Raw genomic sequence first — 16,911 nt, 5'->3', positions numbered from 1 at the left:
TCTAGTTATTTAACCCAAATCATTGCGGGAAAAGTAAAGGAAAACCAATTGCAATTACATCTCGCGATCCTTTATTTTAAATCTCCTCGCGATAATCCTATGTTTTGTGCCCCTTGTTTTCCCGATGATGTAGCCACCCGACCTGCCTTTTGAGCCCTTGTATGAATTGTAATAGGAATCTTCCTCATGCTATGTGTGTCGCATCAGAAGCTTTTTTATTCATTCTCAAATCATTTTTCCATCTGATTGTATCGTGTTACCTGTGCGAAATTTTCTTCTTTTCTTTAGGACGTGGAATTTGATCTGGAAATTGGCAATCACTTGAGGACTCTAATCTTTTTTTCTTTCCGACAATTTAGATTTGAGAGCGGTGCTGAATGCGGTCGAACGTTGTGGATTCTCTTTTACAATTAACTTTCTTAGGGATCTAGCACGTTGATGATTGTTCCATTAATGACAAATGCTTCTGTTGCATGGGAACTGCTTTTGTGTCTTTTGCACTTGTATCCATGTCATGTCATGCAATCTTCCTCTCAGGGGTCGTCGATCACAGAGGAGAGCGGTTGCGGGAGTAGTGGAGGTTTCCGCATAGAAAGCCTAGCAGGAGGTTGATGGTCAGCCATTGACAATACAAAAATGTCTTCATCAAACGGTACTGCTCCGTCGCCGGATTCCCCACCACCTCCCGATTCCTCTGACTCGTCCTCCCCCGGCCCCGGCAGAATCCTCACCCCCGACCCCGCCAGCATCCTCACCCCCGGAATCTTCACCCTCCCCTCCACCGCCCTCCGATTCGTCCTCGCCGCCCCCTGCCTCATCCTCTCCGCCTCCTCCTTCCTCGTCCTCATCGCCACCTCCTTCCTCATCCTCACCGCCACCTCCCTCTGATGAATCGCCTCCGGAGAATTCTCCTCCATCGCCGCCTCCGAGCAATAGCTCCAGCAGTGGCTCACCGGCGCCCCCTCCCCCACCGCATTCTCCACCACCACCGCCGAGTACAAAGGCGTTGTCACCTCCACCTCCGCCGGCACACCGGACACCTCCGTCATCGTCATCTTCTTCTTCTTCATCATCTTCGTCGTCGATCAACTGGGGAATGATAGGTGGAGTCTCGGCTGCAGTAGCGTTGGTTCTCATTGCTTTTATTGCTCTCTGCATCGTGTGTTGCCTGAGGAGGAAGAAGAAGAAGCGTGACAACGAGATGCATTATTACATGGATCATTCTCATGGTCACAAAGGTCAGTTGTAAGCTCACCTTTTACGTGCTCCTTCCATGATACAAACGATTGTCCGTGCTTGCATGAAAATCTTCTTCAATGCCTCTTTTTCTGAAAATCTATGAACGCTTTGCATGTTAATAATATGAATAGACCAAAAGATATGCATTGCTTACGGCATATCTCAATATAATTGAATTTACTTGCGCATTAACTTTGGAGTTCCCATCGAATTTGCATTCACAAAATCTTACAGGTAAAGCATTTTCTTGTTAGGTCCCGAGTTGTAAGATTTTATGTACACCTGCGTGACCCAATCAAAACATTAAAATGTAAATTTGGTCAAATAGTAGGCAGACCTTGAATAAGTTTAAAATTCTTTTTCCGATTCTTCAATTGGCATGGAGGTATGTCGTTGCAAATAATTTGAAAGCCATCAATAGCTAAAGCAGTTCTATTCAACCATCAGAAGCTGATTATACATCAGATGGTTGAACATTCTTCTCTAAACGTTAGAAAATTACAATTCCTGTTTCTCTATCTTTAATCATGCAGCTAGTCATGACTACTACCACAGCTCACAACAGCCGCACTGGCACAATGGGACCCCCGCATCCGACCACGTTGTCAAGCTCAACCCAGAGTCTGGCGCCATGGGGTCCCCTGGTGGAGGCGGCTGGCTGCCGCCTCCGCCCCCTCCGCCGATGATGAGCAGTGGCGACATGAGCTCAAGCTACTCGGGCCCGCGCCACCATCCACCACTGCCCCCTCCGTCGCCAGGCCTTTCCCTCGGCTTCAACAGCAGCACCTTCACATATGATGAGCTGGCCGTCGCAACTGGTGGGTTTGCGCAGGCCAACATGCTGGGTCAGGGCGGGTTCGGCTATGTGCACAAAGGGGTGTTGCCAAACGGGAAGGAGGTCGCTGTGAAGAGCCTCAAATCAGGGAGCGGTCAAGGAGAGAGAGAGTTTCAAGCTGAAGTGGAGATCATTAGTAGGGTTCATCATCGCCATCTCGTGTCACTTGTTGGGTATTGCATTGCCGGTGGACAGAGAATGCTGGTCTACGAGTTTGTTTCAAACAAGACCTTGGAGTACCATCTTTATTGTGAGTTTCATTTATCGAATCACAATACATGAAATCTAAACAATTCATCGGACAAACCCGTCTTCAATCAATTCTAACATGGAAAATCATTGTTGATCATGGGGTGACTGACAAAAAGTAGCAATCATCGAAAAGTTGTTTTCACAATTCAGTGGAAGTTAAATGATGTGCTGAAAGAACAAGGTTTTTGAGATTAACAATCTTAAACAAGCCATTAAGTTATCATATAATCTCAGGGAAATCTGGGTCAATTTTCCATTCTCATGTTAATCTATGCATCTGTGGTCCCAGGTGATGATCCGGTGATGGACTGGGTAACTAGGCTTCGAATCGCACTAGGATCTGCTAAAGGACTTGCTTACCTTCACGAAGACTGTTAGTCTCTCTCTCTCTCTCTCTCTCTCTCTCTCTTCTCTCTGTGTAGAGTGCGCGCGGATGTGTCTTTTACGCAAATATTTGTGCAGGCCATCCTCGCATTATTCACCGCGACATTAAAGCCGCTAATATCCTCCTGGACGACAACTTTGAAGCTATGGTAATGCTGTTAACTACAGTCATCTATAGTTAACATCACACATTTTGCATCTGTAATTGAACCATCTTGTGCAATTGATAATCATATAACTATGGTGTTCGATGTTTTCCTTCCAGGTGGCTGATTTCGGATTAGCAAAATTGTCTTCCGACAATTACACTCACGTCTCTACGCGTGTCATGGGAACATTCGGGTAAGAGAGTATAATTTGTCTCGTTAAATGAATTGCTGTGTTCAAGTCTACCACGAAGGAGTCCGTGTATGATTGACTTTCACGGGACCGCCTTTTGATCTTGTGATTCATGGCTGAGTCTACTTAGAGTGCATGTTCAATTCTCCCTAATGCAGGTATCTGGCACCAGAATATGCATCCAGTGGCAAGCTGACCGATAAGTCCGATGTTTTCTCTTTCGGGGTTATGCTCTTGGAAATAATTACGGGACGTAAACCCGTGGATGTTCATAATGTGATGGAGGATAGCTTAGTGGACTGGGTATGCTGCTTCTAAATCATTCCTCAGTATAATGTCTGATTTACCTGTTAATGAATTAATGGCAAGAACAGTGACAAATTCTAAAATGTGAAGATGTGCCTCAGCGAAACTCAATGAGAACGCGATTTTTCCAATCATATAAGCAAAAGGTCATCTGTTTTAGCGGCTTTCCAGTAACAAACTTGTTGGATGATACTCGACTTTAACGTAGTAAGCTTTAGCTAATTGATTTCTCACTGGACTTGAGGAGATTCTGAAATCTTGAATTTGCTTGTGCTTCAGGCTCGACCAGTTCTAACGCAAGCGATAGACGATGGGAACTACAATGAACTGGTGGACCCAAGGCTGGAGAACAATTTCAACCCCCATGAGATGGCTCGCATGGTCGCTTGCGCTAGTGCTAGCATTCGTCATTCTGCAAAAAAGCGCCCAAAAATGAGTCAGGTTTGAAACTTCTCTCTGTGAAATCTCCTTCTCCATGACTTCATACTTCATACTAGGAAGAATTTTTAGTCTCTTCTCAATTTCAGCTGCATTTCCAAGTAACTTTTCACTTCACAAACTTTCGATTTATATATCTGTTCCTTAGTTATGTCCTTCACTATATAATCACTTATCAGACATCAATAATTTCAACTTAAGGTTTCTAGAGTTGTCGACCGTTCATGTGGTCTATATCACATGAAATTTCCTGCTAAAGTTCTCTATCCTGCACCCTTTCTTTAAGATTTCGTCCGTTGCTTCTCATGAGATTGCCTGAAGTCATCCATCTCAAATTGGGATGGTGAAAGAACAATTCTATGCGTGTGAACAACCGTTATGTGGTTTGCAGATCGTGAGAGCGCTCGACGGCGATGCGTCCTTGGACGACCTGAACGAGGGAGTGAGGCCTGGCCACAGCTCGGTGTTCGGCACAAATAGCAGCTCCGACTATGATGCAGGCTCATACAATGCCGACATGAAGAGGTTCAGGAAGGTCGCTTTGTCTAGCCAGGACTACGGTAGCAGCGACTTCGGGGCTTCAAGTGGCGAATCTAGGGAGATGGGTCGCTCTCCAAACAAAGTCTAAAAAAGCATCGAAAATTTTCGAAAAACTTAACGCCGAAAAATAAGAATGGAAAATGCAGTGAAACGGCGGAAAAAGAAGGAGCAATTTTAATATCGATTTCAATTTGTTATTGTGCACTAATTGTGAGGTTAAGTCAAACATTCTCATGATCTTCCCCATGTTAGAATTTCTCTTATTCTTTCTGGGTGTAACACTCGTTTTATAACACAAATATATGGGCATGTGAGAGCTTATATACTTCAAGAATTGAGCAAAATTAGCTCATTTATTAACTTATATGATGTAATAAGATGTGATAATGTGTGTCTTTTACAAAATTGAATTGGGCTTTACCAGTATTTGGACTGCTTTTGTTATCCAGCAAATGGTACGTGGAGCAGAGATGCAAGCAAGATTTGTAACCCATACGTTGGACTCGGCTCCTGCAATGTGAAGTGGAAACTGACCAAAGAAATTTCAATTCAACACAAAATATGTAATTTAGCTGAACTAAAGAACAAGAGTTAGCAAATTGTATCATGGTTATTTTTTTAGAGAGAGAGAAATTGTAATGGCAAAAGCAGTGTTTGGTAGAAAGGGAGGCTAATCTACGGGAATCCATTAGTCAAAAGGAGGATATAGTCGTTCATTAAAATTATTGGTTTGGTTAAATTTGATTGGTTCAATAAATCGTGAACCGAAACCAAATCGATCAACTAATAACGAAAAAAGTCCCAAATCGAAAAACCTATATACCAATCGGTCTACCTCTATACCAAACTTTTCGGTTTGATTTTTCGATTTTGAGTTTTAATTAAAACACGTAGGCTCCAACACTTGATCGAATTCCAGTGGTCCAATACCATTTTGAAAAGATTTTTTTCTTTTTTTTTGACCCTGGGAATCCCTTCACGGCAGCCGGAGATAAACCATTGGGGGCGACACGTGCTAGCCACCACACACGTGCCACCGAGTAAGTCCCTAAAAAGCTCAAAGCTAGCTTTCCTGCAACTTGCGTTGTAGGAGTTTCGAACACTAGACCTCCTCGATGGAAGTTTAGTGCCTACCCAGCTGAGCCACCGCGGTGGGTGGTTTGAAAAGATTGTTTTCTCCTTCGTGCTCAGGCAAACCAACAAACCAAAAGTAGGTATACTCCCAAAATAGATCCAGAAGAACATGAAAATGTGAAATTTTTGTGTCAATTACAATTAGTTAGGACCAATCAGAGGAGATAATGCACATGGCTGAGAGAGATATAAAGTCAAGGGAGTATCCCTAATATCCTCTCAAGCTCAAGGTAAAAATAAAAGAAGTCAACCAGAGTTTGGAGAAGAGATCTTGAAAACGCCCGAGTAGATGTGTTTGGGTAAACATTTTAGTTGTCTACTTAGTAAATGAAGTGAAGACGAGTCGTATAGTGCCATGACATACATGGTACCCAATGAAATGGCAATCGATTTCATTGCATTTGGTGTGCTCATGGAAAATTTCAATGGGTGCTATTTGGATAGCATTCCGATTGTTGCTATATAAGACAATCCACAATGACGGACTCCCATGTCTTCCAATAATCATTGCAATCATAATATTTTGATGTTGTATTAGATATTCTAATTTCTAAATAGAGAAAATGATGGTGGTCTATTTCTTGTTACGCCACAAAATAAGAGAGTTACCAAGGAAAAACAAATAGCCTATAGTAGAGCGATGATTTCGGGGGTCATTAGCCCAATCAGCATCATAATAAGTTGTCAACTTTAAGCTAGAATAAGCAGGAAAGTGAAAATCATAAAATAAGGTATCTTTGACAAAACAAAGAATCCAAAAGATTAGAAAAAATGAGTTGTTTGTGGCTTTGCTAGAACTGACTAACAACGTGAACCTCATGAGCCTTGTTAGGATGAGTAACGGTGAAATATAAGATTGCTCATCAATTGTCAATAAAAGTGTGGGTTCGGAAAGTGAATTTTATCTTTAGCATCAAATTTGGCATTGGTATCAATAGGAGTTGGAACAACGTTGTTGTCAATGAGTCTTGCTTGAGAAAAAAGATCAATGGCATATTTAGCTTGAGAAAGATACTAAATAGAGGAATTTGAAGTAACTTCTAAGCCAAAAAGTAGATGAGTTACCCAAAATCTTTCGTTTCAAATTATTGACTAAAGAATGACTGGAGTTTTAAAATGCCAGTACGATCATTTTCAACAATAACCATATCATTCACATATATAAGTAGCATTATAGATCCACAAGATATTTGTTGAATAAAAAGATTATGGTTATAAGGATTTGATTTGATGCCGAGATATTCCATGATTGAGCTAAACTTGATATATCATGCACAAGGAACTTGTTTAAAAAAAAAAATATAATGATTAATATAATTGACACCTTTTGTTGTAAGAATGAGTGTATATCAAGGAGGCACCATATAAATTTCCTCATTGAGATCGCCATTTTAGGAATGCATTTTTGGCATCCATCTAGAATAGAAACCAATGACTAAACACGACAATAATAAGAAGACACTGAATAGAAGTGAGATGTGCAATAGAAGTAATGGTCCCTTCATAATCAATTATGTATTCTTAAATAAAACCTTTGCTACCGGAGCTTTGTAGTGATCCATGGTGCCATTGGCCTAAAAGCCACCAAAAACTTTAAACTTTACCAATTATGACACATTTATCCTAAACTTTACTATATGTGACACATTTACTCTAAACTTTTTTTCTGTGACACCAAAAATCCTAAATTTATATTTGCCTCAAACTTTTTTTTTTTGTGATATTAAAAATCTCAATTTTTTTCTGTGACACTAAATTTTTTTTTGGCGTCGCAAAAGAAAAGTTTAGGCTAAATGTCTCGCACTTGACAAATTTGGGGTAAACATATTACATCAAGGTTGGGGTTTTGGTGTTATAAAAAAAGTTTAAAATAAATGTGTCATAATAAACAAAATTTGAGATATTTAGTGGCTTTTACCCTTAATCTTATACACTCATTTATAACTTATAATAGATTTACCAAAAGGCAAATAACCAAATCCAAAGATCGATGTAGTATTACATAGAGCATTCTTGCAACACATATAATCCTTGCATGAGCCAATATTGCCATGCGTATCACGTCAAGATGCGAAATATAATTTGCCACCATGAAGAGCAACTATTATGATTTGGCTTTATTTTGTGACTTAGAATTTTTTTTTTTCTATTCCTCTTATTCTTCCTTTAATTAGTCATCGGCCACGGCGATTGTCGATGACTTTGTCGGACCGGCTCGAAGAAGAAGAAAGAGAAGAATGTAATAAAATTATTAAAAAATTTAAAAAAATTTAAGTCATAAAAATATTTAAAAGTCGCATCAAATGCGTTTTTATTCTATCTGGGGATAAAATTAGAAATTTTTTTATTTTTGAACTGAATATATTCTCGAGAATATAATAGTTATCAAATACGTTTTTTATTTATATTTTTGGCCTGAACCAAATGCACTCAAGCCAAAATTCACAAGTTCTGTCTGCCTTCTTTACTTTACAAGGTGATATTGGCTTATTCTATTAATTTATTTCTTGTCGACAGATATAATAATAATAATTATCCGCAACCAATTATTTATTCACCTTCTTCTCCTACCCCAAGCTCGCAGTCTATAAATCCTCCCTTTACCGAAATCCCAGGTTTCCCATTTTCGGCCGCGAGAGAGAGGGGAAGGAACGCTCCGCCAAGCCATAATCGCCGCCGCCGATCGGCGCCGCCGTCGCTTCGCCGCCGCATCGCCGATCGATGCGTTTTCTCTCTCGAGTCGGATCCGGCTGAGGCCTTCGTATCTCCTCCTCCTCCTCCTCTTTCCTTCCTCCTCCTTCGCATAAACCCTAGCTCGAGCTCGCCATGGGGGACTACAACGACGCCATGATGCGCAACCAGAACGCGGCCGTCCAGGCTCGCACCAAGGCCCAGAGCCGCGCCAACGTCCTCCAGCTCAAGCTGGTCGGTCCCCCCCTGACCCCCTTCTCTCTCTCTCTCTGCGCGTCGCTCTTTGCTTTTGTCGCGATTCCCTTTCGGCTTGTGCCGATTTTGGGGTTTTGCTTTTTTGCTGTTTTGCTGGTTTCGATTGTTCAGGCGTTGCCTTTTTGCGACGTCGATTGGGGGAATAGACTCTTAATCTCTGAGCGAGGATGATTTGTTCTGGATCTTTACGATATCGTGATTTGTCGGGGTGTTCTTTGTGCCTGCCCTGTCGATGGAGGAATGGGACCTTGACGTTGCTCGATCGAATTTGCGAAGTGACACCGAGGACGGCTTTTTCGAGTTTCTGCAATCTCTTCCTTAAATCTCACTTCGATATCCATCTTCTTAGACGTTCGAAACCAAAAACCTAGGAGAACTTTTACATCCTTCTCATTATGCATTGAATTGGTTCTTATGTGTTGCAGCTCCTTATTTTGCTAATTCTCCCTACTGAATTAATCTGTTGTGCATGTTGGTGCCCGTGCTTAACGGAATTCGTGGAGTGGATATTGATGGTGTTCGATTAATTTGCAGATTGGGCAAAGCCATCCCACGGGTTTGACGGCTAATCTGTTGAAGCTTTTTGAGCCTCGACCTCCACTCGAATACAAGCCACCTCCGGAGAAAAGAAAATGCCCATCTTACGCAGGTACTGCTTATACTCTATCGATATTGAGTAAATGTTGTCATGTAGATGTTAAGTAAATAGGAATTCATGCTGCTCATGTGTTTCGGCAGGGATTGGGCAGTTTGTCAGTCATTTTGCTGAACCTGGTGATCCTGAGTATGCTCCGCCTGTCCAGAAGGCTGAGACCCCTGTAAGAATGTTAATGTTTTTTTGTCATCTTCAAATCTCTTTGCAAAAGAACTAGTGCTTGTGACGATTTCTGTTCTTGTTTAATGCATTCCACTGTCTTTGCTTTGCCTAACTTTGATGGCTTTCCTTTTTTTGCTATCATATTTCATATCTTTCTTTTGTCACCTCAATAATTGGATTCTTGAACATCTTGCTTAATCTGAGGCTATAGTGTTTTACAAGATTGGGTTTGTTAATTCAGAATGTCGGAGTTCTATTTTGAATCCTCCATTTAGTGAAGCAATCTCATGTTGCATCCTTTAATTTCAATGTATCATTATACTTCCTCTATTTGATGGATACATCCACTTTACATTGATTGATTTCCTTCAACCAACTGCTTGAATAAGTCCATATTTTACATGCCCACCGCTGGTTGTAAAAGCATATAAATGTCTTTTATAACCTCTAATATGTCTTGTTTATTATTCTGGCCTAATCAGCTCATATGTTTTAGTCTGTTTACTCACTCCTCTATATACACACTTGCTCTCCTTTCAATGACACTATCTTTCCTCTAGTATTGAGTCTCATCTAACTATAATGCTGTCTCATGCATGCTGGAGCATTTCATTTAACAATGAGAAACTAGAAATTAGCAGCTCATCATTTTCACTGTCCAATTTTGTCACGTTCTAAGGTGAAAAATATGTGAATTAACTTTCAATGAATAAGTGTGAGAAGTGAATTAACGTTGAACTTTTATAAGTAAATGAACTTGTGATGGATGAAAAAGCCTAATAATGTTAAGTGGCTAATGGAAAGTGACATTTTAAAACTAGGGCGTTTCATGAAGTTGAACCTACCTGAAAAGTTTGTCCCAGTCACTTTTTTGTTGGTGGCTGCAGGAAATGCCTCAGATCTTTTCCCTTCGCTTCTATTAATTTCTGAGAAACTTATTGTGTTGCATTTCTTTATTTTGTGACAGACTATGTAATCATGTTCATCTTACACACTATTTCATTATAAGAGGAACAGCTTGATTGTTAGCTCTGGAATAATTGTCACTTCTCTGTTTTCTTGCTCTTATATGTTGTGTATTGTCTTCTTGTCATGTTCAATTGATTTAGGCTCAGAGAAGGGCTAGAATCCACAATTTGCGTCTGGAGAAGGGTGCTGAAAAGGCTACTGAGGAGCTTAAGCAATGTACCTTTTTCCTTCTTGTCTTGTAAAGTGGATGATTGTTTCCATATAATTTAATGTTTTATGGTTTTCTGGCAGATGATCCAACCAATGATCCAAATATTTCAGGAGATCCTTACAAGACACTTTTTGTTGCTAAGCTTGTGAGTGTTGTTTGCTAGTGGTATCAAGGTTTTTGCTTTCATTAATTATTGGGCTGATGAGAATAACTTGTCTTTGTTTTCTCTTTGTTGCAGAGCTATGAAACTTCTGAAAGTAAGCTTAAAAGGGAGTTTGAATCTTATGGGCCGATAAAACGGGTAGGTACATCTGAGAATCCCTGTGCGGGATTGGTAAGAACAATATTTGTCGCTGCTTTTGATCAACCGTTATGTATTTGAAATTTCATCAAAAGTTCGTCTCAAAGTTCTCTCTCTCTCTCTCTCAAAAGAAAAAAGCAAAACCAATGTTGATGCCTTTGCTGTTCTTATTTTCATGCGATCATGTTGAGTTATGCAAGTTTGAGGGTAAGTGGTTGTTGTATTCATTCTTTGTGAAATTTGAACATAGTAGCTCCACTTGTTTGCAAGACCTCAATACGGTTCCGTTCAACTTTGATCTGTGAATTGCGGTAATCTGTTTCCTCACTATGTTGGTTTTCTTGAACTTTGTAAATAATTTTGCTGCACCCATTCATGTTCATATTTGGACTTTGGGGGAAGGATTAGCCAGCATAGTCTCTCTCATATATATCCGCAACAGTGTGTAAAGTCATTGACAATGGGGCTGCTTCTTTTTCCAAGGTTTTCCTGCCGATGGAATGATCTTTTTCTTTTAATTGGGTATTGATTTTAGGAATTTCTCTAGGTTAGTCTATCTGATCCAACAATTATTATGGCTTGAGAAATATCTGGTAAGGCCCGTCTATCTTTACTTCTCTAAATCTCCGTGTCTTTGGACACTGGTAAGGTGGTTTTCTCTTCACTTGTCAAAGTTAAAAAGGAAAGAAAAGTGAGCAAAGGAGGGTCTCCTCTTCTTGCCCCCTTCATTTACGTGGGGGTGTGCTGGTGGCTCATGAATTTGATTGCACACTTGCTTCGTCGTGTATGGCATGCATCGTGCCTTTTTGGCCTTTTTTCCTCAAGCAATCCGAGGGGTTGAACTTCTCTTTCTGCAATAGGTAAAGGATATAGGGAGTATGAGCTTCTATTCCTCTTTTACTCGGATTTCCAGTAACTGATTTTTTCTGCTAATCGGGATTTTGCTTTGGCTTTAAAGGCTCAAAAATCTATCAGCAGTTGGAAACAAGTCCTGGTATTTCCTGCGTTTAAATTCCTTGTTAATTGTTATTAGAAAAAAAAAAAATTTGTCCCCTGGTAAGGGAAGGTTAGTTCAAGTTGAATTCAGTTTTCCTGCGATTCTGGTGGTGATGCACTTTGCCATGGGAGGCCCTATTGATTAAAGGTGAGCACGGCTAATGAGGCAAAGTGCCTGTTTGCCGTGCCATTTAGGATTACTGTTTGTAGGCTAATTTCTAGTATGTCATGTAGTCAATCAAGGTTCTACATGTTTTTCACAGTCATGAGATCTTTTGATTTATTGTTTGAGTTTGACTTTTCCAGGTTCGGTTGGTCCAAGATACAGTTTCGCAAAAACCAAAAGGCTATGCTTTCATCGAGTATCTGCACACTCGGGACATGAAAGGTTGCTTCAGCTTGGCCCCTTGACTTTCTTTTTCCTGCATCCTGGATGACCCAGTTTGGCCTGATTGAATATACTTTGAATATGGTTCACGTCCTTCTTTGATCATTGATGGCATATGTCTGCAGCTGCCTATAAACAAGCGGATGGAAGGAAGATTGATGGTAGAAGAGTACTTGTAGATGTTGAACGTGGTAGAACAGTTCCAAATTGGCGACCTCGCAGACTAGGAGGTGGACTGGGGACGAGTCGTGTTGCGGTTGGAGGTGAAGATGCTAGTCAGAAGCAGGCTGGGAGGTAAACTAGCTTCATGACTTTTAACTTATCTTCTGATAAATTATAGTGTTAAAGTTGCATAACTTGCATAACTGCTTAGACTGTGGTTTGGGTGGGAAATGTACTATAGACTAAATGGTAGAACTGCAAAAGTTGTATATCATCTATTCATGTAAACTATGTTAAGTTTAGTGGAAAATCAGCTGGTTATCCTGTATGATCCTGATATTGCCTCTGAAATGAGCAGACATTTTATCTTGCTAGTTTCAGAAAACCTACAATTATAGGTAGGCTGGTTATGGAGCTCCTCAAATTTCAAAAGAAAATGAGAAAATATTCTTTATTGTCTCTTCTGTTGATTCTTATCTTTAATCTTTTCTAAATTTCTTTCTTCTGATTAAAAGCAACTCTGACCTAATATACTTGTGACAAATCTTTAAGGGAGCAACCACCATCTGGAGGACCCTCTAGATCGGAGGAACCAAGGGCACGAGAAAACCCATATGAGAGGTTAGAATTGCTGCCCCTTTTTTAATCCCATTACTGTTCAGTTCACATGGCGAAGTATGTTTCTTAGTATTGGTCAAAATAGCGAAACTCATTTTGGTATATGCGATTTTTAAGACACCCATAAACTTGAATTGTAAGAGATAATTGTAAAATTACAAAGTTTACTAGACTTTGTAAGTTTATATTTTAGTGAGATTGTCCTTATCGAATTTCTAACTTCTTCCAGTCCATGCAAATAGTCAGGTGTCTTTGCTCAGACCAATCCAACCAAGCTTGAAGTATTGCCCTTTTATTCGTCTACACGACAACAACCAAAAGGATTGTTTATGTAGGAAGAGAATATGCTGAATGAGCTAAATAATGACCAAACTGAAACAAATGCTTCACAGAGAACCTGTTTACATGATATACCATGAAAGCAGAAACTGTTCCCACTAATTAGACCTATAATTGTTACAGAATAAATGAAAGTTTACCGAAAAATGAAAAAATTATAAAATCCCGATTATTGAGAGGTGAAGAAGTCTCTCATAATTCACCACTGTTAATCTAGAACTCCATGAGAAACAACGATGAGGGCATCTGTTGTAGGCATGGCTTCATGTTGGTTTGTTTGAAGGTGCTTGTCAGCATAGTTGTACTACAGTCAGTGCCTGTTTATGTGGATGGAGTCAAGTTGAGGCACCACACTGTCCCTGTGGTTGGACTGGCTGACTTCATTAGGGAAACAGTGCATTTGCCCTTCCATCTGGTTTGGGCCTTAATAAGCCCAAAAGGACAAGAAAGATTCAGTATATGATGAAATGGTCTCGTCAACACCCAAGACATGAATATATTGTTTATAATAAGTCACTTGCAATTCTAGGACGAGTTCTCTTATCTCATGTTTTTAATTGAGCTCACAAGGTTTCTGAGAGATTTTAACCATGTTGGTAGCTTGTTGCAGGTGGATGATAAAATGTGTTAAACTCTTGTTTCGTAAATTATCTCGCAGTTATCAGATGACATAAAAAGTGTCTCATCTATAGGAGCTCACCTGCTTACAGTCTATATGTCTTGATATGTCTTGATATGTTGCTGACCTAGGAGAAAATATTCTTTGTAGGGAGAAGTCTCGGGAAAGGGGAAGAGAGAAAGAGGGAGAACGTGAAAAGTCCCGTGAGCGGTCTCATGATCGGCCAAGAGATCGTGATCGCAGAGAAGATAGGCACCACAGGGACCGTGGCCGTGACCGGGATAGGGATGGAGAGAGGGACCGTGGCCGTGATCGTGACCGTGGCCGCGGTGACCGTGATAGAGACCGTGAACGTGATCGTGATCGTGACCGTCGTGATCGCCCTCGTGAGAGGGATAGAGAAAGGGATAGGGAAAGGGAGTATGAAGTTGACCGCGATCGGGACCGTGGCCGTTCTCATGACAAGGAAGCAGCAGACTATGATCGCGTTGAATCGAAGCATGATCGGGAGAGGCATGCAGGGAGGGAGCGAAACTATGATCGTGCTGAAGCCGAGGAGGATCAAGGATATTACAGACATTTGGAGCATGAGCCAGGGCAGTTGGAGGCTGACCGTGACTACGAGCATTACGATGCCTATGAGCACCATGGAGAACGGGGACGCTACGACCACTCTAGCGACCGTCGTTACGGTCATTATCCCGAGGATGCTCATCGCTATGATCAGATGGATGAGGACAACTATCACTACGATCGCAGTGCCAGTAGAGACCGTGATCGGGAGTAAAGATGGAGAGAGTTCATATCTGCAGGATTCAACAGAATGCATGCGCTCTTTTCCCCTAGTTACTTTGAATTTGCTGGATTGTTTCGTGGGTGTTGCGCTTTGTTTATTCGAAAGTGTCGTAGACCGTGTGGTTTGTGAAACAAGACGAAATGGGTTTTTGGGGACTTCTAATTTGAATTTTCGTGTTTTTGTTTATTAAAGGATTGGCTGCCTAGGTACATGCTGTGCCTTTTTTTCTATGTTTTTTCCTTGGCGGTTTGAGACCCAATAATAGATCTGCATAGGCTTGCTTATTAATATTAGCAATTACCATGCCCGAGCTGCAGTAAATACCAAAAGTAAGAATTGGATAAGCGATTTATGCTGGGAATCTTGAGGCGTTTGATAAGGGTCCAAATGATGGGGAAGCATGTCATGCGAGGATATGGTGGGGACTGTAGGGTTGGGCTTGTGGTATGTCCTGGACAATTGATTCTCTTGTCGATGAAAAACACAGCAGCAGAAACAGGTGCGGGTTGAATCACTTGGGCTTTCGAAATTGGGAAAATGGGCTTTAGAACGGTACAGAATGCCGATAAGTTGCTTGTGAAGAAATAGTAGTTGGCGGTCGTGTTGCCTATGAACGTCTGGGAAGGCTAATTATGTTTTACTTGAGCTGAGGCTGGGCTATTCCCGATGAGACATGAGAACACGATTGGAGCCCGGCAGCAATTTGCCGAGAGAAACCGAATTCGACCCGGCATGACTTAATTCCACATTGACAGAGTTGACGCTTTTATGCTCATTCTTAACGGAAAATTTGTAATGTCACATAATGACACGACAATCAATTTGGTAAAATTTCATTTGATGAGAACATGGTGCCTTCAGTCAAGTCCCTCAGGCAGGAAAAAGTATTAAAATTTTTTTAAACCTATTACATTAGTACAAATTCAAGCCTAAACTTTTAATTGGACTAAATATTTTTCACATTAATGCCAATATAGTCATAATTCTTTTAATAACCTTTTCACATTGGTATTAATTTAGTTTGTTTGGTCAATTTTGTCGGTTGGTACTAATGTGGACACCGGCCAATGTTGGAAATTTTTAAATATTTTTTAAATAATTTTTTTTTTAATTTTTTTTTTTCTTTAATTTTGTCCTTTTCTTTTCTTTTTCTTTTTCTTCCTCCTTCTTGACTTTCCTTGCAATGGCCGATGAGCCTCCTTCGACCACTGGCTAGCATCCACGTCAGCATCGGCTAGCCAAAATTAGCCGAATGGACTGAATTAGTACTAATGTGAAAATATTTCGTACCAAATTAGTCCAATTAAAAGGTTTACGGCTAAATTGATAGAAATGTGAAAAGATTTAAGACTAATAAGTCCATTGACATGTTTAGAACTAAACTAGTACCCATGCAATAGGTTTAAGACTTTTTTTGATACTTTTCCCTCTTTTGGCATGAGACTTGTGAGCCTTGCAATAGAGGTGCCACTTGATTCGGGGAAGTTATCCAAAAATTCATAAAATTGTTGTACTTATACCAATTCAATTATTTAAACTTTTCAGTTGTGTCAATTCGGTCATAAATATTTTTATATTTTGTTAATTGAGTCAATCTAGCCAATTTTAATTGAAAACTTACTAATATAGATGCGTAGGATGGCATGCGTTGACATGGATATATATATGGCATATATACATGGATATATATATTATAATTTTTTCTTAAAATGATTTTTTAAATAATTTTTTTCTTTTTAACTTATTCTTTCTTTCTTTTATTTTTTTCCCTACCAAGTCTAGTGATGATCGCCTATTACAAGCAACGAGGTCACGGGTGAGGGGACGAGGGTTGTCGACCCTTGAGTAGTGGCTAGCAGGGGTCCTCTAACCCTCCCTTGTGATTGGCAAGGGTTGCTAGTGACTTGTCAGGGTTAGAAGAACAAAAGGAAAAGAAAGAAAGATAAAAAAAAGAAAAGAAAAAAGGAAGAAGAAAAAATAAAAGAGATTATGAAAAATTCAAACATTTTTAAAAGATTATAAAAATTGTCCATATTAACGCTAGATCGCTTGTACCACATAAGACGGTTGAGATCTATGTTAGGGATTTTTTACTTCAATTGGCTTAATGGACTCAATTGATAAAACATGAAAATGATTGAGGCTCAATTGATATGATTAAAATATTTATAATTGAATTGGTACAAGTATAATAAGGTTTTTGACATTTTTGGAATTTTCCCCATTTGATTTTGACATTCTCTCAATCACTTGGTATACGACCACCAACTCTCTCAACCATG

At 40.1% G+C, this 16,911-nt stretch overlaps 2 protein-coding genes across 2 annotated transcripts; both read left to right on the top strand.

The window, feature by feature from the left end:
• Window positions 1-473: 473 nt before the first annotated feature.
• On the top strand, window positions 474-4,634 carry LOC104416476 (proline-rich receptor-like protein kinase PERK4). Its single transcript, XM_039299736.1, has 9 exons — window positions 474-503; window positions 605-1,229; window positions 1,773-2,324; window positions 2,616-2,699; window positions 2,789-2,859; window positions 2,976-3,052; window positions 3,208-3,352; window positions 3,635-3,796; window positions 4,185-4,634. The coding sequence occupies exons 1-9, from the start codon at window positions 474-476 to the stop codon at window positions 4,419-4,421; spliced, it is 1,983 nt and encodes a 660-aa protein (XP_039155670.1). The 3' UTR covers window positions 4,422-4,634.
• Window positions 4,635-8,075: 3,441 nt separating this feature from the next.
• Window positions 8,076-14,916, top strand: LOC104456869 (U1 small nuclear ribonucleoprotein 70 kDa). Its single transcript, XM_010071750.3, has 10 exons — window positions 8,076-8,392; window positions 8,948-9,062; window positions 9,152-9,231; window positions 10,340-10,415; window positions 10,491-10,555; window positions 10,649-10,711; window positions 12,014-12,095; window positions 12,221-12,389; window positions 12,810-12,878; window positions 13,984-14,916. The coding sequence occupies exons 1-10, from the start codon at window positions 8,294-8,296 to the stop codon at window positions 14,618-14,620; spliced, it is 1,455 nt and encodes a 484-aa protein (XP_010070052.2). The 5' UTR covers window positions 8,076-8,293; the 3' UTR covers window positions 14,621-14,916.
• The last annotated feature ends 1,995 nt before the right edge of the window (window positions 14,917-16,911 follow it).

The sequence above is a fragment of the Eucalyptus grandis genome, chromosome 8 (genome assembly GCF_016545825.1).
Source record: "Eucalyptus grandis isolate ANBG69807.140 chromosome 8, ASM1654582v1, whole genome shotgun sequence".
NCBI lineage: Eukaryota > Viridiplantae > Streptophyta > Magnoliopsida > Myrtales > Myrtaceae > Eucalyptus > Eucalyptus grandis.
This window is presented reverse-complemented; position numbering and strand designations above follow the sequence as displayed.

Coding starts and splice junctions, on each gene's coding strand:
- LOC104456869 (XM_010071750.3), top strand. CDS start 8,294: ATGGGGGACTACAACGACGCCATGATGCGCAACCAGAACGCGGCCGTC. Junction 12,096..12,220: donor GCACACTCGGGACATGAAAG/GTTGCTTCAGCT, acceptor ATATGTCTGCAG/CTGCCTATAAACAAGCGGAT. Junction 12,390..12,809: donor AGTCAGAAGCAGGCTGGGAG/GTAAACTAGCTT, acceptor CAAATCTTTAAG/GGAGCAACCACCATCTGGAG.
- LOC104416476 (XM_039299736.1), top strand. CDS start 474: ATGGGAACTGCTTTTGTGTCTTTTGCACTT. Junction 504..604: donor CTTTTGTGTCTTTTGCACTT/GTATCCATGTCA, acceptor AAAGCCTAGCAG/GAGGTTGATGGTCAGCCATT. Junction 3,797..4,184: donor AGCGCCCAAAAATGAGTCAG/GTTTGAAACTTC, acceptor TGTGGTTTGCAG/ATCGTGAGAGCGCTCGACGG.